At 46.0% G+C, this 26,761-nt stretch overlaps 3 protein-coding genes, 1 non-coding gene and 2 pseudogenes across 4 annotated transcripts; 3 read left to right on the top strand and 3 right to left on the bottom strand.

Moving 5' to 3' along the window:
- The first annotated feature begins 2,138 nt into the window (after positions 1-2,138).
- Positions 2,139-4,580, top strand: LOC140221193 (protein FAR1-RELATED SEQUENCE 5-like). Its single transcript, XM_072290506.1, has 2 exons — positions 2,139-4,072; positions 4,145-4,580. Exons 1-2 carry the CDS (start codon positions 2,139-2,141, stop codon positions 4,578-4,580), a joined length of 2,370 nt encoding a protein of 789 aa, XP_072146607.1.
- Positions 4,581-4,828: 248 nt separating this feature from the next.
- On the bottom strand, positions 4,829-6,366 carry LOC117840920 (uncharacterized). Its single transcript, XR_011897218.1, has 3 exons — positions 5,716-6,366; positions 5,503-5,628; positions 4,829-5,386 (listed from the first exon to the last, which is right to left on the bottom strand). It is a non-coding gene; the product is annotated as an uncharacterized protein (transcript).
- Positions 6,367-9,357: 2,991 nt separating this feature from the next.
- LOC117840377 (10 kDa chaperonin 1, chloroplastic) lies at positions 9,358-11,934 on the top strand. Its single transcript, XM_034720885.2, has 6 exons — positions 9,358-9,639; positions 9,758-9,808; positions 10,661-10,726; positions 10,810-10,857; positions 11,562-11,591; positions 11,685-11,934. The coding sequence occupies exons 1-6, from the start codon at positions 9,502-9,504 to the stop codon at positions 11,751-11,753; spliced, it is 402 nt and encodes a 133-aa protein (XP_034576776.1). The 5' UTR covers positions 9,358-9,501; the 3' UTR covers positions 11,754-11,934.
- Positions 11,935-13,786: 1,852 nt separating this feature from the next.
- On the bottom strand, positions 13,787-14,766 carry LOC117840376 (zinc finger AN1 domain-containing stress-associated protein 17-like; annotated as a pseudogene).
- Positions 14,767-14,919: 153 nt separating this feature from the next.
- LOC117840375 (peroxidase 57) lies at positions 14,920-16,337 on the bottom strand. Its single transcript, XM_034720884.2, has 2 exons — positions 16,041-16,337; positions 14,920-15,955 (listed from the first exon to the last, which is right to left on the bottom strand). Exons 1-2 carry the CDS (start codon positions 16,266-16,268, stop codon positions 15,194-15,196), a joined length of 990 nt encoding a protein of 329 aa, XP_034576775.1. The 5' UTR covers positions 16,269-16,337; the 3' UTR covers positions 14,920-15,193.
- A 7,194-nt stretch (positions 16,338-23,531) lies between these two features.
- Positions 23,532-24,507, top strand: LOC117835591 (peroxidase 57-like; annotated as a pseudogene).
- Positions 24,508-26,761: the final 2,254 nt, after the last annotated feature.

The following is a 26,761-nucleotide window of genomic DNA, read 5'->3' as shown; positions in this document are numbered from 1 at the left end:
ATCCTGGCCAGGAACCTTTCCAAGCCCAGAAACCATTCCAAATCTACAAATAATATGTTCAGCTGTACAGGAATAGAGCCATTTCAACAGAGCTATTTCACCACAAAAAAATTATTCTTGAAGCAACGAATTCAACCAAAACGAACGTAGCAACAAAACGAACGTAGCAATAAATTTGTTCTTGAAGTAACATTTGTATTCAATAGAGCCATTTCTAAGTAGCAACTAGCAAGACATTGCAGGTGTCCTCCTCTACTATCACGGTAAAGTCCGAAGCACAACACTCTGAAAAGAAAGGAGAACAAAACAAGTCACGCCCTCCGCTCGTTAGCACTTGAGCTCTTTAACATACTTCATTGCCGATGTCAATTTAAAGTCAAGAAAAGTAGAAATCCACAATGCAACTGAGGATCTTCTGTTTATCAGGCATTTGAAGTTCATGCACCTAGTTCCTCAGCTGTAGAGGCTGCTCCCAATGCTGCAGACATCCATAGAACATATCAGAACCAAGGCTAATGCAAAGTTGTTCTCGTGCAGCCATGCATGCATCAGAACAAGCATTGTTTGTTTCAGAGAACATATCAAAACATATCAGAACAAATGGATCGGATATAAATAACCATCCATGACGACTTAGCAGAGCATGCATGGGACCTATAGCATATTTTATCCTAGTAGGATGGTAGAGAGTTGTTAAGATATAGCATCAGGTTTGTTTTGCAACGTAGAAATGAGACTTTATAACTCAATAGTACTAGACTACTACGTCAGTGCCATATAAAAAATAGTTGATCTATACAATGAGTAAAACAATGACAGCTGACATTTAAAGATAGTTGAAAAACTGTTATGTTGAAGATATTCTGGATGAAAAACAGATTCACCAACAAAGCTTTTCAGAAGTATGTACAATTTTTTTTAAACTAACCAACAAGAAATTTGCAGGCATGTATTAATAGAGAAGAAACAGGCAGGTAAAATTGATGTGAATAAATTTTTGTTATAACTGCAGGCAAAATGATCAAGAATGACAGGCCATTAAGTCTGAGGTAGGAAGGCCTACAAAGATATTTCAAATTCAAACAGATGGGTTTCCATAGCTATATTCCTCCCGTACTTCAAACAACAAATGATGTTTCTGACTGTAGTCATTGTTACTCCAAACAAAACAACTTGCAACCGCAACCATCGTTTTAACAATCATGAATATATTGGATACTATTTAAGAGTTCGGCACAAAATCATAATTAAGCTATAACAACATACTGCAATGACAAGGAACTGAAACTGAAAGTATACTACCATCTAGCACTTACTGATTGTGAGTTTTTAACACAGAAGTAACCCAAACCTTCAGCACTATAATGCATGTGAACATAATCTCAAGCTAAACTGAACTGTTCCTATTCAGAGTTGCAAATGTAAAGAGAGAAGCAGTAAAACATTGTGGTCCATGCCAGATACATCGCTATGTTCTAAACCTTCTGATGAGACTGACTACAATGAGATCCTAGAGCAACCATATCTTATTAGGCAACATATCATGTGCAAACCAACCAACCTGTGCAAACTTGGAAACTAACAATCAGGACCACTGGATGCTGATCCAATGGATGGGGTAAAAGGTGGGACGATTTTGCGCTTAAGCCCCCCCACCTGCCAGCCTTTATTCCAAAAAATCCCTGCCCTCTATTTCCCCATCGCCCTAGGCGTTTCACTGGGCAGGCCGCCGCCACACCCGTCACGCCGTGCGCCGGTGCCAGTCCCGCCGCTGAGCGCCCGTGTCCTGCCGCCGCCCGGCGCCCGTGTCCCACTGCCACCCCTTCTCCCTCCGCTAACAGTTTCCGATGCCCGATTGCCGCCAGGCAAGTCCATCGTCGCCATCGTGAGTCCTGCCAGCCATCGCGAGTCCTGCCAGGTGAGTTCATTTTTTAAACTACTGGCCAACGTTGATTCCTTTTTTAAACTACTGGCCAACGTTGCCAACGTTGATTCCAGCAGCACAAAAGTAACTCACCTGGTTTTTGTATCGTTCCGCTAGTGTGCCCGATTTCCTTTTCGTTTGATCTGCTACTCCATCTCGTGACCTTGTGTTTGCCTTGCTATCTTGCAGGAGAATGTATCCGGACGGTGCGACGATGCGGAATGACGGCGACAGCGGCATGGCCCACGACATGGACACCGGCTTGGGCGAGACATTGACAGGGAATGACGCGTCAAGTTATGGACAACGAACGGGCATGGACGGCGGACAGCAGCAAGAGCTGCAGCAGCCATGGACAGGGAATGACACCCTCTCTAAAGCCGTCGCCGTTGATCCCGCCGTCGCCGGACTTACAGGAAGAAATTTTGAGGCTGCCACCATGGATCATTTGAAGCCTGTGGTTGGAATGATGTTTGATACACTTACAGATGTGGAGAAATTTTACAAATCATATGCACATGATGCTGGTTTCTCTGTTCGTGTTGGTCAGCACAAGAAGCAAAATGATGAAATATTATTCAAGCGGTATTATTGTTCAAGGGAAGGGTACAGAAAGGAGAATGTAAAAAATGTTATTGACGAATCCGGAAAAAAGAGAAAGACACATAATGTGATGGAAACCAGATGTGGTTGTGAGGCACATATTGTTGTCAAGCTTTGCAGTGACAAGAAGTATCAAATAGCTTCAATGGTTGAGGAGCACAGCCATGGTTTTGTGTCACCAGATAAGAGGCATTTGCTAAGATCCAACCGTAATGTTAGTGAGAGAGCAAAGAGTACTTTGTTCAGTTGTCATAAGGCCAGCATTGGCACCTCACAGGCATATAGACTTCTCCATGTAAGTGAGGGTGGATTTCAGAATGTTGGGTGCACGCTGAGGGATTTACAAAACTATTACCGTGACCTCAGGAGCAAAATCAAGGATGCAGATGCACAAATGTTTGTGGCACAACTTGAGCGAAAGAAGGAAGTAAATCCTGCCTTCTTTTATGACTTTATGGTGGATGAACAAGGACGACTTGTTCGTGTGTTTTGGGCAGATGCCTTATGCAGGAAAAACTATAGTATTTTTGGTGATGTGGTTTCGGTAGATTCAACATACACTACTAACCAATATAACATGATTTTTGTACCATTTACTGGAGTCAATCATCACTTGCAAAGTGTTTTCCTAGGGGCAGCATTCTTGGCAAATGAAAAGATTGAGTCATATGTATGGTTGTTTAACACCTTTCTTAAGGCTATGCGTGGAGTAGCACCTCATCTAATCATAACAGATGAAGATGCGAGCATGAAGGCTGCTATTGCTCAGATTCTACCGGATACAACTCACAGACTTTGCATGTGGCATATCATGGAAAAGGTACCTGAGAAGGTCGGACCCTCTATAAGAGAGGATGAACAGTTCTGGGATAGACTGCACATGTGTGTTTGGGGCTCCGAGACTTCAGATGATTTTGAGTCACAATGGAATTCTATCGTAACAGATTTTGCACTCATGGGAAATGATTGGTTTTCCACAAAGTTTGCTATGCGTCAATCATGGATTCCAGCATACTTTATGGACATACCTCTAGCAGGAATCCTTAGGACTACGTCACGATCGGAGAGTGCAAATTCTTTTTTTAACCGTTTCATTCATCGAAAATTGACCTTTGTTGAGTTTTGGCTAAGGTTTGACACAGCATTGGAGTGCCAGCGCCAAGAGGAGTTAAAAGCTGACAATGCAAGTCTTCACACCACTCCTAAATTAATGACACCATGGGCCATGGAGAAGCAATGTAGTGTGATATATACACATGAAATTTTTAGTAAATTTCAGGAACAAATCGTAGCTGCAAGGGACCATTGCATTATTCAAGGCATTACAGAGTGTGAAGATATAAAAATTGTCACCATCAGCAGTCTATCTGGAAAAGAGCGAGTGGTTCAGTTGAACAAGTCAGACATGTTTGGTAGGTGCTCCTGTAAATTATATGAGTCCTATGGCATCCCGTGCCGTCATATCATACAAGTGCTTAGAGCCGAGAAGAAAAATGAGATACCATCGATTTATATTATGAAGAGATGGGAGAAAAGATGTAAAAGGTTTGTATTGTATAATTTTTTTTTCTATAGCTGTTTTGTAGAATAGTCTTGATCAGATATTCAATTTTACAGGGAACTATTCTTTGATGAAGAAGGTAACCTGCTGGATGAAAAGCCTGAAGATCCTATGGAGGTGGCAATGCAGAAAAAGATTTCAGATTCACGCAACCAGTTTGAAGATCTTATCCAAATGGCTAAGAACTCTATACAAGGGATGGACTTTTTATATTCTAGTTTATGCAACCTAGTAGAACCTCTCCAAAAGATCACGCCTGCTACGAGAGTTAATAAACAAGATGAGTATGAATCTTTCCTTGGCAGTAAAATTCCAAATGAAGTCGAGATACATCCACCAAATGATATCAAGTCGAAAGGGAGATGCAAAAGAATTAAGAAGAGCAAGGAGATGAAGGCTGGAAGCAAGGGTAAAGGTAAACGGATGTGTGGAAAATGTAAGCAAGTAGGGGATCATGATGCACGCAATTGCCCAAACAATGTTGTTGGCTGATTTTTCAAGTTCATGTAATCATTTAAGACCTTTTGGAATGCTTGTTGAGTGATATTTCAAGTTCATGTACCCATTGAAGACTTTTTGGAATGCTGCTTGTAAACACTTTCATCATAGAGCATATATCATTATACAACATGGACATGGAGTCCACTGCAATTTATTTCATCAGTGCATTTGCATAAATATCATTGCATTTACATCCTTACACATAAGTCAGTCATTACACATATTACTGCCTTAAACAGAGTACATTCAGATTGCTAATGAATCACTAATTTCATTGCAAATGCAAGACTCAAAGTAACAGCTAGAGGCAGCCCTTCAGGAACAGCAACAACAATAATAGTGACTGCTGTTACAAAGTAGTTCACTATGGTCAACAATAATCGGCTTCTCAATTTCGGATGGCTTCAGGCTTCATCTCACGTTTCCTTGGTAAAACACGTTTAGTGTTCTCACGTCATAAAACATTTAACCGTAACCACGTTTAGTGTTCTCACGCAGCAGGAATAATTTTAGAAGATCTCTTAACCTTAAAGTTTATAGCTGGCTTGACTCTTTCGTGAATTCCTATGGAATATTTTGTGAGCAACAAGAATATAAAAACAATTAGTAGCTTTTAAGCACGATTACATCCCAAAGCCAACACCTATTCTTAAAAAAAAGCCAACACCTATTCTTCAAAAAAAAAAGTCAACACCTTTGACAACTTCATGTGAAAGGGTAGGAATATAAATCCCAGCATATGATTCACCAGCTATGTAAAATGGATTTGTCAGGAACTCATGGTAGAGCTGAAACCACTGTTAAGAGTAAAAGAAAAAAGAAGAGAGAAAGAACTCAGGTTTTTGTTCCTCAAGAAGATGATAAATATCCAGAACCAACATGATGAACCTCTACATATACGAATACGATATACCTTGAGAAGAAAAGTATGCAAATCATGAGCAGTCTGAAGGTCGCCAGTTGTATAAGGTTTGGACTTATCCTTCGCGTATGACAGACCAACACCAGCAGGGGAGTCCAAGTATATCACACTAGACACCTGAAACGAAATGGAACAACGCAATTCTCGTTAAGATTATTGAAGAACAGATAGTTGCTGCGCTTACATTATGTAAATAGATCCAACCTTGGACCAGCTGTACGGGTTGCGATGAAGCTTTGGCAGGCTTCCAGCTGACCCTCCTGACTCAAAGTTGAATGGTCCTGAACGAGAAAGCCACAGAGGATGCAGCATCAGTTCCAGATTCAGAAGGCACAAGCTGGTACTGAAAGCTTCCCCTTGTTCCATGCTCCTGAAAGCTTCAGATCATGCTCCTGAAAGCCAGAGGGTACTGAAAGCTTCGAATCATGCTCCATCCTCCTATATTTCCCCTTGTTCCATGCTCCTGAAAGCTGGTACTCTCAAATCATGCTTGTCATAATGCTTCATTTGAATTCTTTATCAAATTATGACAACATAGCTTGCAAACCTGCGGGCTTGCCATCAATCTCGATATCAAAGTAGACCTTGTGGGTGACCTCCGTCAGGTCCTTCTTCGCCTAAAATCCCGATAAATTTTTCCATGACGCATCCATATCGATATCCGTACAGGAAAAAAAACAAATCAGAAATCAAACACAACAGTTAGCTACTTGTATAGTTGGATCCGTATCTAACAGATTCAGACACCAGCGCAAGCGTCGCAGATAATCAAATCGACGAATAGCTAGAGCAGTAACGCGTACTAATCAGATCAGATCGCGGAAACAAACACGCAGATGGGGAGAAGGAGAAGTGCAAACTATGGGTAGGTGGGCAGGGGACGGACGAGGTTGATGAGAACCTGGGCGAGGCGAGCGTCAGGGCGGCAGCGGGGGACAGGGGCGGCGCTGAGGGCCATGGGCGGCGGCGGCGAGCATGCGGGCGGTGATGGACAGGGGCGGCGCCGGGTGCACGAGCGATCCCTTCGCGTGGCGGCGGCCTGGGTGAAATGGAAGGAAAGGCACGGGGTGATGGGGAAACAGGAGGAGGAACGGAGTTAGAATCGCCGGGGGGTTTTTGGAAAAAAGGCTGGCAGGTGGGGGGGCTTAAGCGCAAAATCGTCCCACCTTTCACCCCATCCATTGGATCAGCATCTAGTGGTCCTGATTGTTAGTTTCCAAGTTTGCACAGGTTAGTTGGTTTGCACATGATATGTTGCCATCTTATTAACACAAAACTATTTCCCCAAACAACCAGATACAGCGGAATAGCAACTTGCCAAACGCAAAAGGCCTCACTCATGATGTTTGGGAGCTGCGAATCCAAGCAACTTCTCTTTAAAATCTCTAACAGCCGTTGTTTGCACATATTTTATTAGTTTCAATTAGAAATAAACACAGGTTAAAATCATCGGAGATGACGTAGTATAAAACAAGTGGGTTTTGACTGGCTGAATTCCAGCTATGATGAGACTGCTGCGTTTTAGGATTGTTTCAGACTCTCTCATTCCCAAGTTCGTGCTTTCTCGTCATAAATAGGGGGGGAATCATCCAACACTTGGAATCGAACGGATCGAGCACCACAAAATACAAGCAACCAATCTATCCGGCTAGCCCGCACTTGATCAACCAATCGACGAAACAACAAACATAGGGCAATGGCCAGGGAGCAAGAAACCTAGGGCGAGAGGGAGAGAAGAGAAGGCGATGGCTTACTGGCGATAAGGCGGTGGTGGCCGTCACGGTGGTGTCCGTCGAAGATGTGCTGCGCCATCACCTCGCGCCGCCATGTCGCCACCTTGTTGCCTCACGCGCCGCCAGTGGAGCATCTCGTCTCCTCGCGTCGCGTGGCCAAGCATCGATCTGGGAGGGATGGGGTGGGGATTACTTCCGGGCTGTGGAAGGAAGGACTGAAATCATTCCGGCCCAGGTTTGGTTCCGAGCTAGGCCAACCGAACAACAATTCTTGTGTTGGGTCGTATTCGTTCTGGGCCGTTCCAATCCATCTGGATTGTGCTGCATTCCAGGCCATTCCGGCCAAACTGAACGGGCCCTTAGGCCTTATTCGACATCCCATGAACGGTTCCAGGCTAGGAATTGTACCAAGCCAGGAATCAGTGGATCCGACCCTTTCACTCATTCCATACTAGGAATGAATCCGGGGGTGAGGAGATAGGGTTCTAATCCGGGCCAAAGAGTGTGGGAGGATTCGAATCCAGATCCGTTTTCCTTCCAAGCCGGACAAAAAAGAACAACACTTTCATTGCGAGGTTGGTTTCAAACCGGGCCACTTCAAACCACCCGGAACAGGCCTCATTCCAGGCCAATCCACTGAAAATGAACGGGACCTTAGTCAGATTCGACTAAGGATGGCAATGGGTAAATCCCCATCGGGTATAGCCACCCCAGACCCATCCCCGCTATAGAAATTTGAGACCGCCATAATCCCCATACCCGCTATGGGTGGGGAATTTTCCCCGGACCCATACCCGACCGGGTAAATCATACCTGGCGGGTCACCCGTACCCACCAATAGTTTATTCACGGCGTCGACGAGCTCGGGATCCAGCGGCTTTAGGTGGTCACCGTCCTCGAAGACCTCCATGATGTCCCTTAACGCCGGAGTGAATGAGCTGGTTAGTGCGAGGGAGAAGGACTGAAGGAGGCAAGGAGCGCCTGGCGCTTGCAAAGCATATAAAGGGGAGAAGGAGAATGGAGAAGCAAGAATCATCGTCCGTTGATGCTTCCTTACTCCGTCGGCGGCATGGCGTCGGATGTGGTGGCTTCCTGGCGCTTGGATGTGGATGGAGTGCGATAGTGAGTCAGTGATGCAAAAGCAAAATGAGGTCACGAGGGGGGCACAGCCGCGCAGGCGGCCAGGCACTGTTCGCTTGTTTTTTTGCGGCGGCCGTGGTGAGTAGGAGTAGCGACTAGCGAAGCGAGCGCCGTGCGCTTTTTTTTTCGGTGGTCGGCAGGGGACCAGTGGTGCGCTGGTGGCTGGATGGGATAGGGTTGGGAGGGGTGGGGAATGGGGATAAGATTATATACCTAGGGTTACCTTATGGGCTGGTGGGCTTCTCTACTTTTGTGGTAGGTATTTTTCACCCATGGGTTAACGGGCATGGGAACTGCTGTAACATACCCATACCCGTGTACCCGATGGGTGAAGGGTTTGGTCCATTTACGTACCCGTGGGTACTGTGTTTAGTCCATATTCAGATTCTAATGGAGTAAAGGGGTGTTTGGATACAAGGTGTTAAACTTTAACAATGTCACGTCGGATGTTCGGATGCTAATTAGGAGAACTAAACATGAGCTAATTAGCTAATTATAAAACTAATTGCAGAACCCTGTGCTAATTCGCGAGATGAATCTATTAATCCTAATTAATCCATCATTAGCAAATGGTTACTGTAGCACCACATTGTCAAATCATGGACTAATTAGGCTTAATAGATTCGTCTCGCAAATTACACTCCATCTGTGCAATTAGTTTTATAATTAACCTATATTTAATACTCCTAATTAGCATCCAAACATCTGATGTGACGGGTGTTAAATGTTGCCAAACAGCCTCTAAATATCCGTCGGATATCGGGTCGCGGGTACCATTGCCATCTTTAGATTCGACGAGTTCGGTTCTGATATGAGGTTCCCCTGAAAAAATTATCTGGCCCCATCGTCCCCCCAACTCGTGTAACGGGCCAAATTAAATGGAAGCTCTCTTTACTGTCTAAATCACAGCCCAGCAAAATACAAGGGCCCAATAAGATAAGAAGCATCGAGAAGAAAACCATCAGTCGATCCACCCATTCCATCCTCACGAGCAAGGCGAGCAGATAAGAGGGACGGGACGCACCCCCCGGCGATTGCCGAAGGCCGGAACGAACCAGCCCCCTCTTCCTCCTTCTAGCCCGGCCCCATCGCCCCCTCCCCTAGCCTCCGCTCTCCAATGGCGCCCTCCCTCCTCGCCGCCGCCGCCTCACCCTTCCTCGTCGCCAGCAGCAGTACCAGCCGCCGGCCGCTGGGCGCCGCCCCCATCCGCCGGGTCGGGCTGCGCGTTGCCGCGCTCAAGTACGACCCTGCCAAGGTAGGTGGGCTCGGTGCCGTGATGACGCGCTCTGGTTTTGAATCTCCAAGGAATCAAGGGTTTTGGGGTGGGGTTCTGATGTCTGACGCTGTGATGCTCGTGTTGGTTTTTTCGTCAGGTGGCGCCGCAGTCCGACCGGGTGCTCGTCCGTCTCCAGCAGATCCCTGAGGTCTATCCTCTACTTCAACTAGCCGTGAAATTTTCCAATGCCAAATTTTCTCAGTATAGATTGCTTGCGACCTTGCGTGGTAATTGTTGGTGCGTTAGTCCTACTTCAAACGTTCGTAGATGGTTGAAGAATCCTTAAATGTGGTGATTCTAGTTTGTAAGTGAACACCATGTACCATGGATTGAAGTTTTACAAACCGTAGGATGGTTGTAGTTAAGTTTTTGATGTTGTAAAAAGCTTAGTATACTGATTTAGGCTTTAGGGACTTCCATTTTTCTGTTGGTATTTATAATATAATTGATATTTGCTCCACTTTTCAACTGTTGCGGTCTCAGTTAATTTAAGTTTAAATCTGATGAAACACATGGGGTAAGTACTTAGGTGGCTAAACAAAATTGAAATATCAAATTAACTCAATTAACATATAGCCTAAGCATAGTAGTTACTTTGGCTTTTGAAGCACCACCCACCACTTGGGTTTCGGAATGTCTCGGGGAAATCTCATGTTCATATGCTAAGCTGTATTATTGGTTCACTGGAGCCTGTAATTGTAGTGTTCTGTTTCATGCACTGTATAGAGATATACAATACTGCAAACTTGTGGTTTAGCTGTTGCAAATCCCTCAGATTTTTGCATTACCTATTCCTATGTGTGGTTAGTTTGACATGTTATGTGCTGGCTAGGAAGGCCCCTTTATTTTTAGAAGTTAGCAGAAGCAACTGTTGCCTGTTTGCTCTTCTATAGCACATAGCAGAATGATTGTCCAATCTTGTGGAACAATGTCACTGGATACAAACATGTTTATACTTTCATATAATTAGCTGTCCAACTCAACTTTTCTGTACCTGTAGAAATCTGCTGGAGGTGTATTGTTACCAAAGTCTGCTGTTAAGTTCGAGCGATATCTGATGGGTGAGGTGAGGTCTCAATCCACTGTTGGTTTCTGTGATTCTTAACTCCAGCAGGTTCTAGTTCAACAATATTGTATTGTTCATGCTAGATTCTATCGGTCGGTGCTGATGTTAGTGAAGTTGAGGCTGGAAAGAAGGTAAGCAGCATTTTGTCATATGCCCAAGCACTCACTTTTGCTAGCATGAAGCATTTTTTTTCCTTGCATGTGAAGTCTGTTTACTAGAGAACGTTCTACTTGCGTGATGCACATTTTGTGGTTGCTTGTCTTCTATAATCTTTCTGTTATATGATGAACTGAATGAAAATATTGGACATGTGGGATGTACTGTTATTCTGTAAAGGAATGGATTGTAATTTTTTGAGTATGTGAATGAATAATAATTTTCAGTTAAGGTTCTTATTCTGATGGTTTGACCTTTAATTGTGAAGACAAATGTATTGTGCACTCTTCATATATTCAATCTTCTATTTAGGTACTGCTTTGTCGAGATACTTAATTGACCATTTATAGAGGCCAAAACCCAACAGAGGGCCCTACTGGGGCTCGCATTTCATAACTAAATTGAAGAGTGGTTGAGTTTGACAATAGAGTTAACCTGCAAGCTGCAACCAACCAGTATGATCTTGTCCACTACTGCAATGTGCTGCAAAATCTGAAAACACACATGCTCTATTTTGCTTTTCTCTCCTGGTCTATTTTCCCCTCCTACTTTAGTGCTAAGGACAGAATACATCGTTTCTTCCATCAGTTATAGTTGACGTAGTCCTTCCTTATATGTACTTCTACCCAAGTAAAATGTATCTCACAGGACACTCTAACCTGGTTCTTGCGATTTGCAGGTTCTCTTCTCAGATATCAATGCTTACGAGGTACTGCCTAACTGAAAATATTTCATGGGCTTGTTCTGAGTCCTACAAGTTCTGATAAGTTATGTGACTTGCTCACTGTGTTGTATACTTTAGGTGGACCTTGGTACAGATGAGAAGCACTGTTTCTGCCGGGAATCGGATTTGTTAGCTGTTGTTGAGTGAAGTTTACCCTCAAAATTTAGACTTGGGCACCAATGCTCCAACTGCACGGGATTGATTTTGTGTCAACTTTGTTTTATGCCATTTGAATGTTCATGAATTCCACAACCTGATGAGTGTTAGTTACCAGTGAATTTTGGCCGTCATAACTCAAGCAGGAATTATGATATGCTTCTTTCTTTTATACAGTACGCTCACATAAAGTGGTCAGATTCTAGATACGAATTATGAACGCTTACATTGCTCAGCTAGTGCTTGTGCTTCTGAACATTCTTCAAGTAACGTCGTGTGTATTTTTACTAGGGATAGCCTATGCCTGCCCAACTTTTTTTCTTGGAAGAATGCAGAGACAATAATCGATGAAATGGTCGCGAACGAAGCCCATGCTATTAACAAGTCATTTCTCATCGCTTTCAGATGTTAGTACAGTTGAATCGCCTGTTTTTGAAAGCAAGGGATTCAGGTCTCCTAAGGCCAATGGGACATCCGGCAATCAAATTCCAATGCAGTCTCTACGCCGATGATGTGATCCTCTTCATCCACCCATCGCGACGTGAGGCACGAGCTGTTGAGAACATCCTCTCCATTTTCGCTGAAGCGGCAGGTTTGCGCACGAACCTCAGCAAGTACTGCATTACTCTGATATACGGTGAAGAATTGGCCTTGGACGGCATACAACAAATCCTGGGATGTCAGATTTCCCCCTTCCCAATCAAATACCTGGGCCTCCCACTGAGCTCCAAAGCACTCCCAAAATCTCAAATCCGACCGGTGGTGGAGGCGGTAGCAGCGAAATTGCCGCCTTGGCAAGGTCCACTCATGAACAAGGCCGGGTGGTTAATCAAGGTGAAATCAGTGCTCGTGGCAGTCCCTATCTACGCCATGCTCGCAGACAGTCTTCCGGCCTGGGCACGCCAAGAGACTGACTCCATCTGCAGGAAGTTTCTCTAGGCGGGCCATGACCAATCGGTGCGGGGTAAATGTACTATGGCATGGACTACCGCTTGCCGCCCAAAGTACCTTGGGGGTCTTGGCATTCCTGACTTGAAGCTAACAGGTTTCGCCCTACAAACCAGGTGGCTATGGCTCCAGAAAACGGATGAGAACCGTGCCTGGTCTCAGCTGCAAATCAAAGTACTCTCTTCGGTTGGACAATTGGCTTGACGGCCGGACAATTGAGTCGTTTGCGCCATGCTTATGCCATGCTGTCTCCGTCAGAATCAAGAAGAGGCGTTTCTGAGGCCCTACACGACGGACGCTGGATCAGGGACATCACCGGCTCGCTCTCGGTGGCGGCAATCGTTGATTACCTGCAGATATGGGATGCGGTGACGGCTATCCAACTAGCTCCGGAACGGGAAGACAGGTTCATGCGGCGCTGGACCGCCAACGGAACCTACACCGCTCGATCCGCCTACAAGATGCTACATCAAGGAACCATTCCATTGCGGGGTGCAAACCGGATATGAAGAACATGGGCACTCCTAAAGGTGAAGATTTTCGTCTGGACGGCCATCAGGAGACGCTTATGGACAGCGGATCGACTACAACGGCACGATCTGGAAACTCACGTCGGCTGCCTCCTTTGTGATCAGGAACCAGAGACCTGAGATCACATCCTCGTCTCTTGTTCCTTCACTCAACAGATCTGGTACTCAATCCTGGTTGCCCTCAACCTACCTGCACAGGCGCCCGCTGGAGATCTTTCACTTCTCTCCTGGTGGTCTCAACTGAGGAACAGAACTCCGCAATGCAAGAAGGCAGGCATGGACTCCCTCCTGGCGCTCCTGGGAAGTCTGGAAAGAGCGGAACAAACGGGTCTTCAGAGATGGAACATCAACAAAGCAGGACCTCCTGTCCAAGATCCGGGCGGAAGCTGATCTATGGATCCTAGCTGGAAACACTGCACTGGAGAGTCTACGCACGCCTTAGTTCATAGGCTCTGGTAGATTTTACTTTAGGTCGAATGTTTCATGTAATCACAACATCCGTGTAAACCGTGCCGAAAGAACTACCAGCTCCTCACACGAGCGTCGTGTAAATTCGAGGGGGAAAAAAAGATGTTAGTACAGACCTGAGGAAAGTCCTCGTACACACAGTATTTTCCTTAAGCTTCCGAATCACTATGTTTAGGAGGAACAAAAGAAGCCATCCAGTCAGGAAAGAAACAGTTTCTTGTGCCATGCTTCTTCCAAGCCAATTCGGATTCGGAACGAACGACTTCGTCCGGATTGCGTGCAAAGGAATCGTACGGCTTCGTCGATTACACGCCACAGCTATATCAAACCTCAGTATGGATTGTTTCTGCTCTATTTCTTCGATGCCAAATCAATCGAGTTGCTCAATGCATATATAGCCGGCTCGCTGGCCAGGCAAAAAGGACTTCACTCGCCTGTATAGGCGACGCACACCGCAAATTGCACCGTGGAAGGCGGCATTACAGCCTCCCGCCGCCGCGCCGGCGCAGTCGTGGTCCGCCGGGAACCGATGCTTGAGGCACACCTTGAGGTCGCACCCCTTGCACTGCGTTGTGTTGCAGAAGGTGAGCGCCTCCTTGCACTGCGGCGCGGGCACTGCGGCTTGCGCTTCCTCGCCGGGTCGCAGCGGCCCGATGGCGCGTGCGCGTCCAGGATGTCCCGTTCGGCCTGCCCCGGGGCCGCCCGCTCGACGGAGTCGCCGCAGTCCGGGCACAGCACGACGGTGCGGCCCGGGTCGGCGGCCTTGGCGCAGCCGTGGTCCCGGTACGTGCGGTGCGCCGCGCAGAAGGACCCGCCGCACCCGTCGCACTCGAAGGGGAGGAAGTCCAGCTGGTTGCACTCGGCCTCGTCGCAGTGCGCGCCCAGGTCCGGGAAGAACTCCGTGCCCCGCCGCGCCATTGTCGTCGCCCGCGCTGTCTCGCACTCGTTGCCGCCGTCTGCCGGTCTTGTCCCCCTCGCGATGGCCGCTGGCTGCAGTCTACGATGAGATCGGTGAGGAGCGGTAGCTGTATATTTATGCGGTGTTGTTTATCGGACTTGGATCTGTTCCGAGCCGGACTTCTCGTCCGACGTGGAAAAAGCGAGTTCCCAAACAAAACTACTCCGTAGAATCACACACATGGTACATTCATATGCTATTACATAGTATTACAAAAACTGTAGATTTCAAATAAACTGAATCGAGCATCAGATCAAGATCAACAAACTTTGATCAAATCAAAAGAAATAAGAAGAATACAGCATTTCGTATAATCAAATACATATGATCAGATATGTTATTACTACTTATAACAAAAAACTGTAGAGTTCAAATGAAACGAATCAATCATCTGATCAAAACCAAGCCACTTGCATGGATCAAACCAGAAAGAAATAAGAAGAAGGCGACAACATTTGGGATCACCAAACCAAGAGGGAAATTTCGTCAACGGATAAATAGCGGAGGAGAACTGGACGATCGGTTGGTCAGTTAAACTTGCTGCAGACCTTGCGGATCTCTCCCTGAGTGCCGGTGAGCACGTTGACCTCGCTGAGCTTTACCAGAACCCTGGCGAACTGCGACTGGAAGAGCCCAGCATTGCTGGCGAGCTGGTCGACGATCCAACGTGTGGAGCCGTCGTTGTAGAGATTCTGGTCAACGGAGAGGACGCCGCGGCGGAGCTGTAGGTTTCTGTAGTAGTGGTTGTCCACCTTGACCGCGCTCCACTGGTCGTCAAGGAACACGGTGTTCCCGTCCGATGACGAGACGTTCGGGCACACGTACCTCTTGTACACTGACGCGGTGGCCGGGTCCATGCCGGGGTCCGTCGCACCGGGCTTGCCGCCGTACCCGTACAGCCGGCTGTTCTTGATGGCGCTGCAGTGCGTGGCGCCAACGGTGTGTGCGCCCAGCAGCACCACCGTGTCGTACGCGTTCATCCCCAGCCTGGTGTAGTACGCGACGGCCTGCGCCGCCGTGTAGTCGGCCCCCGGGAGCTTGACGTCGTAGGCCCGGGACTGGCGGCGGTCCCTGCGCCCCGTGCGCACCGCGTACGGCTGCCCGCCGGCAAGAGCGACCGCGTCCCTGGTGGCGAGGATCTCGATGTCGGAGCACGAAACCACGCCGGGGCACTTCTTTTCCAGCTCCGCCTTGATGGTGGCGATGAGGTCGTAGCCCTTAACGCTCAGGTTCGGCGGCGCCGTCTTCTCCGTGCCGGGTCCGTCGATCAGCAGACTGCCGTCGCACCCCTGCAATTATAATCTCTTGCCATGTTAATCAACGGCGAACCCTCCGTAGCAATCGGTGCATGGAGACTTGGTTGTGGTAACGTACGTTGACGGCGCACTCGTGGAATTGCAGACGGAGGAGGTAGGCGACGATCGCGGCCTCGCGGGCGAAGCGGGCCTTGACGAGGCTCTGCACCACCGCCTCCACATCGCTAGCGTTGCACTTGCCCTTGTAGAAACCGTACTGCAGCTGCGCACGGCCGCCGGCGACTAATGCCAGCACGGCCAAGGTCACCATTAGCGCCGGCGCACTCATGCGCGCTGCTGAGGCCATACCGATGCGATGCAATGCTTGGCTACTAGCACTAGGTAGCTAATGCTAGCTCTCTTAGATTTTCAGCTCGGTGCGGTGAGATGCTAACGGCGAATGCTAAAGCCTATTTATAGGTGACCGGGCGATGACACCGGAATAATCAAAACCCAGTTGTTTACTGGTTATGGAGATCACGTAGGCACGCAGTCTTGTTTCCACTCCCTTTTTTTTTCAAGAGAGGAAATTAAAGGACTTTGCTAGCTTGCTATCCTAGCTGTGTGACGGAAAGGGAAGGCATATACATCCAAACAGAAAAAAGGGAACATTATGAACATGGTATGAGATCATTGGTATTCTTTTTGTTCTCTTGACCAGGCAAAGAATTCAAGACTCTTATTTATAGCTAGAATTGTTCTGCATTAGTGGCTTTACACTAATCCACTCACCCACTATTATTGTTTGGCATGTCGCTGTAATCTTAAGATTTCGGATCGGAGTCATATTTCTCTAGATTTCCATTCACTTCTCGATACAGGATATCTCCTTTCCATTTCATGCCAAGAAAACCCCTAAACACAATAAATGGAAGCAAAACAACAATTTAATTACATCATGGTCGCACTTCACCTTGAGCAAGATAATTCACCTATGCAAAGGAAACTTATAACGATATTGCATTATGAACTTTTCTTTTGTAGTTGAAACAACTACCGAATTTGGCCCATTAGTTGTAGGCAGTGCTGCCTCGCAATCTGAGAGGTCAGGCCACAGCCAACCATATGTGCAAAGAGATGGAGGAAGGATGAGAACATTCTACTAATTTGTAAAATAGCTGCCAACCCAACAATGGGTCTAGCGTTTTAAGATGGAACATTAAGCACAAGTTGTGCCATATTGTGCATCGACACAACTGTGTAAACTATTTCTTTTATTTTAAAATTAGGTTAACACGGTAGGCTTTGATATATGCGGAACTAAAAATGAGCGCTATTTTAATTATTTCTTGGACTTTTATTTCAAATTACAACTAGGTATATATTGCAACCCTTGATCGAGTACGTGATTCCCAAGTTCTAAAGGCACCTTTGGCTAGCTGAAAATTTTCCAGCGTGGATCCGGCTTATATCAATATAATTGCCCACTAGGGATGGCAACGGGTCGGGTGGAATAAAAATCCGCTTGATTCAACTCGCAAGGTCACGACACCTTACTATGCCCACCCTCGAGACACTCCTATGGGTGAAAAGTCACACCACCCGCAGGTTTTGGGCACCGCCGGCCGTGTGTTATCATAACATAAGTAATAATATCTTGACCATATCCACTAATATAGCAAGAAAATTTGTCATTGAAATTGACACACGGACACAATTGATAGCAAAATTACTAACTCGAATGGAGAGTCATGGATCACACACAGTCGTAATTCATAACACATAATCGTACGCTACAATCCACGTACAGGCCAACTTACTTAAGTAATAAGTTAACATCTGAGGCCATCAAATGGCCAGTACTTAAGCAATAACATCCAATTTGGCACCAAATTGACCCCAACCATTCAGTGACACTAGCTCTCACCGTCTCACGTGACCATTCGATGGGGTATTTACATATATGACCATTGTAATAGTGCACAAATCAAAGATACTCACTTTGTTCCAAACTGTAGGTCATTCCAATTTGGAGAGTCAAACCATTTTATGTTTAACCAAAACTATAGAGAGGATCACACAGATTTATGGCACCGAATAGATATACTATGAAAATATATTTAATGAAGAATCTAATACTACTTATTTGGTATAATAAGTGTTAGTACTTTATTGTATAAATTTGGTCAAACTTGATATGCTTTACCTTTTCAAGAAAGTTGGAATAACTTATAATTTGGAACGACGGAAGTACACAGGTATTATAAAACAGAAATAAAAAATGACACTAGCTCTCACGTGAGCAACACTGATATGTTATGGCGTAATGCATTCAATAACGACCTTGTTCAGCGCCTTTAGATGACTGTCAGTGGCTTTAGGCTTCTGGAATATAGCTTCCTTAGGCCTAAAGTCAAGGTGAGCCAGCTCCTCCTCCGAGATGACATAACCATCCATCGACATGTGAATCACATTTATGTCCAGGTTCATGCACTCAGGAGAAGAACTGTAATCAACAAGCTGATCATCGTCCTCTGATTCATGGACTGATGCCAACTCATTGTCACCGGTCATAGGGATAGAAAAAGGCAAAATTAGGCAGCGACTCTGGCTCGATCGGTCTGACCGACCCCCCGACTGGTCCGACCAGTTCAGGCGCTAGTGCTGGCGCCTCAACCGGTTCCTCGGCCGGTCTAACCGGTGGAGCTGGGGCATCTGCCTTGACTCTCCACTCCTTTTTTCTAAGGGACCATGGGCCTATACATGCTAAATGTTTCGTCCCTTTGCTTCTCTAGCTCCTGCTCCCTCTTTTCTTGCGGCCTTAACCTCTGCAACTTCCTCCTTTGGGTGCGAGTCAGCCCGGGAGGACACCATCTTGACAGGAAGTACTTGGAGCTTGAACCACTGCTACTAGCCTCATGATCATTTGCAGCAAGAGCCTTTTGAACAGATGATGCGACTAGATTGCCTACACCAACCGGTCCTTTAGCACTATTCTCAACGGGGACATCCTTAGACCCAATCTGGATAACAACTTCCTCTGTACCTTTCCCTGAGTCTATTTTCATCTTGTGAGCCTCCCCCTTTCTTCTTAGGACGATACACTTGCTTTGGAGGAGGCATTCTAGGCGTCTGGACAGGTCGGTCTGACCGGTTGGGGTAGATTGGTCGGACCGGTTGGGTCTGCGCATCCTGACCAGATGAGCGGGGTGCCCAACAGCCTTGCATGGGGCATAAGATTCTGTCCAAAGCCGACTTCCTTGATCCTCCCCATCCAGGATGGAAAGGCGGCTACTGCACGAACTAGTAAGGCACCCACATTACTCCATTGCCATCCCACACCAGGCATGGGGGATTTGATGCCGGAGGAGCCCAAGATGTGGAGGGGTACTGTTTCGGTTGGGATTGGTCACTTCTCTATCTTGCAACCGCTCTTGGTGGTGAATCTTGCCTCCCTTGATGAGTAATCTTGCCTCCCTTGATGAGTAGGTGACCTCATTCTCTTTTTCAATGGCCGATCACTTGTAACGGCCTTTTGCTTGGAATTCTTATCCAGAAGCATACCAAAGGTGACTTTTCCCTAGGACTACTCCCCTAATCTTTTATCACATTAAGCTTCCAAGTCCCAATCTCTTGACGCTTCGGTTTCAGCATCCGGGGGCGACCGGGCTGACCGGTCTGACCGGTCCCCTGCACCGGTTTGACCGGTTCGGTTTGTCCAGCAGACTCAAACAGCTTTTGACTAGATGCTGTGGATGTTGCTTGCCCCACGTGTCCAGAAGCTTTTACAGTAATTTTAAATGACTCTCTGCCATCTGGAGTCTTTTCATACACCACTTCCCTTGTCAACTCTTTTCCCCTCAAATCGGGCTTCTCTTCCCCGATCACAACATTCTTACCTTTAGCAGCTTTGGCTTGATGCGGTCGAACCAGTACCTTAGGCTGTTGTATGTCCATAGTGTTGACAGGAAACGGTGTCTTGTCCACTTGCATTTCATGAAATGTCAAATGGCCTTCATTTATAGCCGATTGAACTTGCCGATGAAACACATTGCAATCATCAGTTGCATGAGAAAAAGTGTTATGAAAATTGCAATATGCTTTCCTGTTCAGCTCTTCAAGTGGAGGAACAATATGAAATATTTTCAAGTGTCCAAGCTTAAGCAACTCATCAAAAATACGATCGCACTTGGAGACATCGAAAGTAAATTTCACTTCTTCTTACCGATTCTTATGGGCCGCTTAAGAGACGCACAAGAATATGACTTAGCTTTAGAGGGCCAAAAAAATTCGGTAACATAAACTTCATTGTCATCATCATTCGAACCATCAGAATCATATTCAACAGCATGCATGTTAGACCGACGAGACTTGAAGCTATCTTTTTCCTTAGCAATCCTAAGTTCCATTGTCGGACCCTCATAAGTACTTGTGCAATGGTATGAAGCTCAAAACCTTCTAGCCGATCCCTAATACATTATTTTAAACCTTTAAGAGCAAGATCAGCCAAATCATCATCAGAAAGTGACAGATTAAAGCATCGGTTTTTAGTTTCTTTGAATCATCTTATATAATCAGAGACAGATTTCTCTTTGCCTTGCCTAACCGATGTTAAATCCATCAACTTCAATTGGAAATTTCCGGTGTAAAAGTGATCATGAAATTTCTACTCTAACTGATCCCATGAATCAATAGAGCCGGGAGCTAAGGAAGAATACCAAGCGAAACCGGTTCTAGTTAATGACAAAGAAAACAAACGAACTCTTGAAGCATTATAATAATCAGTTCGTCTAGTTGAGCGAGATACTAACTAATGTGTTCCTAAGTAGTTCGGTTATCTTCGCCACTGAATTTAACAAAATCGGGCACGCGCCAACCGACAGGATAGGGAACATAGTGAAAGTCAGCATGGTAGGGCTTTTGATACAACTTTGAACTGCCTATGTCCATGCCAAACTTGTTCTGAATCATTGCCAAAATTTCCTCTTTAAATTTTTTAAGTTCACTATACAAATTTGGCTCTTGTAGTGCTACGGCTAATGTATTTGCAATGTTCGCGTGGGGTGGATTGCCATTCTGAATGCAATTCAAATCAGAAAACATGTCATTTGAAATACCCCTAGAAACAATAGTGGTGCCAGGGATCGGGGGCGACGTGTATGCTATTGTGCTAATTGAGGGTGTAGTTACTCCAAGCTCACCAGTACGGTTAGGAACAACCGAACTAGGCATGACAGCGAGCGGCACAGGTGATTCAGGGACAATTGTTAAGTGGCTAGTCTGAGAGGCCTGATCGGTCAGACCGCCTGCCTGGACCAGTCTGACCGCCTCAGCCGTGTTCGGCTTTGGCGGTTGGACCCGAGGCGGTGTCCGTCCTACATAAAAGTTCAATGGCATACCGTACTTAGGGTTTTTAGAAGTAGCCCCTAGATTTGCCGATGGACTTGCGTGCACAACCCCACGCGAATCAACTTGAGAAGAATTATTTTTACTAGATTCAATGGATCTACCTTCTGCAAGTCGGTTTAAGCGATCTACCAAAGAAGTAGCAATCTGGTTTTGGACCTCCAAAGACTTCACGAACTCTTCATTGATAGTAGATTGATCAAGGGGAAAGTTACTTACATTGGACACTTCCTCGATCATGTTATTCTTTATCTTGATCATGAGCATCTCAAAGTCATGTGCTCTCATTGCCTTGCCCTTGAGATCTTTCTTGACGCCCATTAGATAATGCTTCTTGACGTACTCTTGGAGCGCCACGATATTGTGCTCCTCCTCCTTGCAGAGATCCTCCACGGAAGCCGTAAGGATATTGTCCTTGTCGATCTTTGTAGTAGATCCCATCTTACAAGGGTTTTCCAGAATGGACAACCAGATCTTTCTTTCCCAGCGGAGTCGCCAAAATGTGTTGGTATTTTTTTTGGCCAACACACGAGTGCGCTAGTTCACGCGTAGATTAGGATACCTCATCGAAGCTCTTGCACCTGGCCGGTCAGGGGGTTCGGTCAGGCCGGTCCTCGCAAGGGCACCGCGAAAACCGACGTCCTCCACCTTGGGGGGGATCCCGTCGGAGATGGCGAACCTAGGGTTGCTCTAAGATCGACATGCCACTCAGAACGTCCTCAAACGCTATCGAGACGAAGGAGGGAAGCAAAGGGGTTGGAAAAGCTAGGGTTTGGAGATAAAAAGATAGATAAAAGTGTTTGTCGATTGGGTCATTTTTTTTCAATCGGGCAGGGTCCTTTATATTTATAGGGTGGGAGGTCTTTTCCCGTAAGAAAATCCTGTTTCAACTCTAGTTTGGCTAGGACTCTAAGATTCGTCTTTACTAATTTGGCCAGGACTTCAAGATTCGTCTTAGACTCCCAGCTTGACGCGTGGGGAAGCCGTAGCGCGCGGACGCGCTCCCACCCGAGACTTCGACGACGTACGCGCCTGAGCCAGAGATTGCATCGGGCCCGCCTGGGACTCCTCTGATCATGACGACCGCGCCAGCGAATGCCCGATCCCGCCAGCGATTGCCTGACCGTGCCAGCAACCGTGTCGGCTGCGCCAGCAACTGCCCCGACCGTGCCAGCGACCGCTACAACTTCTCAGATCGTCCATAGAGACCGGCTGACCGGCTGGTCCAGCCTGATCAGCATTGCTGCCACTTTTGAGCTCCAACAGTTACATGTCGATTCTTGAGCAATCGAGCTTTCATCAAACCAGGAAGTCAGGCATGTGAATTCTCCTTTTACTCTTTAAATCCCCCCTCCCTCTCCAAATAACTATGTAAGTTCCTAAGTATTAGCGGATCTGGTTAGCCCACATAAATTCCCCCTAGCTCACCGTAGCGGCCACCAGACATGGCTATAGAACTCGGTGTTTTCGAGGTCTGGTGGTACTCGATTGTAATATATAAAATGTAAATGACCTATTCAACAATATTCATTTTATCCATCTGACTTCCATTTTCAGAAGCCCATTGAAAAAAAAACCAATGTAGGTAAGCTGATTTTTCTAATTTGGCCAACAGTTGTGTGGATGCATAAATAAGATACGAGTTGCGCTTAATTATCCAGCTTGACCTGCTCAAACTATTGTTGGGCTGAGTATTATTTTAAAAGTATTTTTCGAGTCCTTATATGCACACGATTGTGACCGGCCTAACCTTTCAGTTTGCAAAGGGAAACTATGTGTGAGTATTTTCCTAAAACCAGTAAGCTAATTAATTTAGCGAAAGGCGGTTTTATCCACAATAAAGAAGGTTCTTTGTACATTACATGAGTCATCATAAGAAAAGTATCATGACTGCTTTTCCTTCCTGATCAATATTTACTTAACGTCCCTGCCAATGTAAATCAAACAAATTAAAGACCATCCATGATGTAGTAACTGAGTTTAGACAAATAAAGAGCATGAAAGGGAGAAAAAATCAGGAATTATGCCTAACTTTGAACACTGAGAAGTACTGCTGGCTGGTGCGATTAGTGCAAACCCACTACTGCAGAACCATTATTGCACATATAATGGTCAATGAGTAACATCGAGGAGCTAACCTAGATTACAATCCTCAGCTGAGCAAGCTACTTCCAGTCCATGCACACGTGTGTGTTCACTAACATGTGGCAAGATGAGATTATAATTGCAGGGATGCGACGGCGGTCTGCTCATCGACGGCCCCGGCACGGAGAAGACGGCGGGGCCGAACCTGAGCGTCAAGGGCTACAACCTCATCGCGGCCATCAAGACGGAGCTGGAGCGGAGGTGCCCCGGCGTCGTGTCCTGCTCCGACATCGAGATCCTCGCCACCCGGGACGCGGTCGCGCTGGCCGGCGGGCCGGCGTACGGCGCACGGGGAGAAGGGACCGCCGCCAGTCGCGGGCCTCCGACGTGCGGCTCCCGGGAGCCGACTACACGGCGGCGCAGACGACCGCTTATTTCTCCATGCTGGGGATGAGTCCGTTCGAGACGATGGTGCTCCTGGGCGCGCACACCGTGGGCGCCACCCACTGCAGCGCCATCAAGAACAGCCGCCTGTACGGATACGGCGGCCGGCCCGGTGCGACGGACCCCAGCATGGACCCGGCTGTCGCGTCCGTGTACAAGAAGTACGTGTGCCCCAACGTGCCGTCGTCGGACAGCAACATGGTGTTCCTGGACGACCAGTGGAGCGCGCTCAAGGTGGACAACCACTACTACAGGAACCTCCAGCTCCGCCGCGGCGTGCTCCCCTGCGACCAGAACCTGTACAATGATGGCTCCACCAAGCGGATCATCGATCAGCTGGCCACCAACAACGGCCTCTTCCTCTCGGCGTTCGGGCAGGTGCTCGCCAAGCTCAGCGAGGTCGGCGTCCTCACCGGCACACAGGGTGAAATCCGCAAGGTCTGCAACAAGTTCAACTGAACTGACGACATCTGATCATTACTCCATCTCTCTGCCCCGTATTGGGTCATCTCAAATGTTGCGTTCCTTTTTAATTTTGTTTGAGATCAAATTTTAGTTTGTTTTGATGTGGTTTTCAATTTATTTCATCTGTTTCTTGTATCGGTTTTTGTAATAACATACATTTTCTGTATGTGCAAGCTCTGCAATTAGAAAATTAAGGTTGTTATTCAGAGGCTCCTTTTGAAGCTTCCACATAAAGTCACCTAGAAATCAAGGATCCTAGGTGGATACTCTAGAAAAAAAAGAAAAATCCTAAAAATTCTAAAAAAAAGCAAAACATCCGGCCATTTATTTGGTAGACTCAAATCATCATAGCCATTGGATCTATTATATTTTCTAAAAAATTACCCGTACCATTATGAAAATAGCTTAAAGTCAGAACCCCTAAATATATATCTAAATTACCCACATCTATCATTACAATAAATAAACTAAAGTAGCCCCTAATCTTCATCTAAATTACCTATATATATCATTATTAAAAATAATTTAAAAGGACCCTGAATTTGTTTCCAAATTAACCACCACTAACATTTTAAAAAATAACTTAAAGTAAACCTTTAAATTAATATATAAATTACTCACACATTCCATTATTAAAAATATACCCTAAGATACACCAATATATGATTCTAATTTTTATTTTGATTTGAGGTCAAATTTAGTTTATTTTGATGTGATTTTTATTTATTTCATTTGTTTTTTGTATTGGTTTTTCTAATGACGTACACGCTGTGGTATGAGAGCAAGTATTGCAATGGGGGCAATTAAGGTTGTGATCAATCGAATGCATTATGACAAATCAGAAGAAAACAATGGTCGGAAATAACTTTTTCTTCCTTTATACTACATACCTTCGTAAATCCAACATTATACAAAGCGTACTTAAACGCCGAAATATGGAGCTTCAGTCATATAATTGTATGCTTTGTGTACATAATAGTGAAGAGACCGTAGAAAATCCTTTTCTCCATTGCCAATTTGCTTAAGAATGCTGGCAACTCCTAAACATCCAAATCTTGCTCTTTTTTTTGCGACCGTGCCTTAGCACGTATTTCATTAAGAGGAAAGAAATTAGTTTACAAGGACATGCAATTTGTCATCTGGGAATGATGGCATGCCGCAAGTACAAGAAACATTGCTAACTAATTACATACACACCATTTTGCGACCAAGTTGCAACATCATCTGGGGGTGGTTCGTTCTGCACCAAAGGCAAAAGGTTTCTGTATCGTCCAGAAATCCGTACCCAGGCTTCCTCTGTTATCTTGCGAACCAGCAGCGGCACTGTCTTCTCCTCTCTGTTGAAGGTCCTGGCATTTCGCTCAAGCTAGATGCTCCAGGTAATCAAGACGACGGCCGAGTCGAAGAACTTTCGATCTGCTTTGTTGACATGCTTCCTTGATGTGATCCACCAGTCTGCTAGGGTCGTATCTGTTATCGACAGTGCCCTCGGTTGCCAGCCGGTCCTGGAAAATATGCAATACCACACCTGTCTAGAATAAGAGCACCCGATGATCAGGTGATTGATCGTTTCTGGTTCTTGTTCGCGGAGGGCACAGGAGTCATCATCTTGCAGGTTGTGTCTCTTTCGTCTTGAGGCCGTCCGACAGCGACCATGTAGAGCAAGCCACAAAAAGAACTTACATTTGGCGGGTGCCCTTGACTTCCATGGAATTTTCACCCCAGGAATTGCATACTGACCAATGAAAAATGCCCTGTATGCTGAAGCTGTGGTGAAGCATTGGTCTGCTGTCCATTTCCGGATTACTTTGTCCTGAGCGCTGCTCTGGAGTGTGATCGCTCTAACTCGCTCCCAGATGTTTAGATAGTCAAGAGCAACACTTGGACAGTGAGAGCTCCCGTGATATCCGTGACCCATCTTTGTTCTAGAACATCCAAATCTTGCTCACCACCACAACTTTTTCTAGCTCCTCTTGAAAGACAGATTAAGCACCAGGGGCTTACTTAAATACATAGATATTGAGCTCTGGTCATATAATTGTGTGCTGTGTGTACATAATAGTGAAGAGACCCTGGAACATCTCTTTCTCCATTGCCAATTTGCTCGAGAATGCTGGCAGCTCCTAAACATCCAGATCGATCATGCTCACTATTGGACCTTTTGAGAATATGCTCTTTTTTCAGACAGCGGCTTGGGGTACCCTTTTTTCATGGAGATATAATACTTATGTGCTGGTGCATATGGATGTCCCGGAATGACTTCATCTTCAGAGCCGTTCAACCATCTTTACAAGCATGTCGAAGCCTCTTCAAGAAAGAATTTGCTCTAGTTATTCTTAGAGCTAAGCCAAACCTTCTGTGATTGCTCTTAGTTTCTTCATTTCTTCCTTTGGCTCTTGATTTTGTTTGGACGTAAACCTCTTTACTTTTAATTAATATAATACCCAGCAGGGGAAACCC

The sequence above is a fragment of the Setaria viridis genome, chromosome 9 (genome assembly GCF_005286985.2).
Source record: "Setaria viridis chromosome 9, Setaria_viridis_v4.0, whole genome shotgun sequence".
NCBI lineage: Eukaryota > Viridiplantae > Streptophyta > Magnoliopsida > Poales > Poaceae > Setaria > Setaria viridis.
This window is presented reverse-complemented; position numbering and strand designations above follow the sequence as displayed.

What these genes read in the sequence shown, in the direction of transcription:
- LOC140221193 (XM_072290506.1), top strand. Translation starts at nt 2,139, where the DNA reads ATGCGGAATGACGGCGACAGCGGCATGGCCCACGACATGGACACCGGC. An exon ending in TGGGAGAAAAGATGTAAAAG is followed by an intron (nt 4,073 to 4,144) that starts GTTTGTATTGTA and finishes TCAATTTTACAG; the next exon opens with GGAACTATTCTTTGATGAAG.
- LOC117840377 (XM_034720885.2), top strand. Translation starts at nt 9,502, where the DNA reads ATGGCGCCCTCCCTCCTCGCCGCCGCCGCCTCACCCTTCCTCGTCGCC. An exon ending in TCAAGTACGACCCTGCCAAG is followed by an intron (nt 9,640 to 9,757) that starts GTAGGTGGGCTC and finishes TTTTTTCGTCAG; the next exon opens with GTGGCGCCGCAGTCCGACCG. An exon ending in CAGATATCAATGCTTACGAG is followed by an intron (nt 11,592 to 11,684) that starts GTACTGCCTAAC and finishes TGTATACTTTAG; the next exon opens with GTGGACCTTGGTACAGATGA.
- LOC117840375 (XM_034720884.2), bottom strand. Translation starts at nt 16,268, where the DNA reads ATGGCCTCAGCAGCGCGCATGAGTGCGCCGGCGCTAATGGTGACCTTG. An exon ending in TCCACGAGTGCGCCGTCAAC is followed by an intron (nt 15,956 to 16,040) that starts GTACGTTACCAC and finishes TTATAATTGCAG; the next exon opens with GGGTGCGACGGCAGTCTGCT.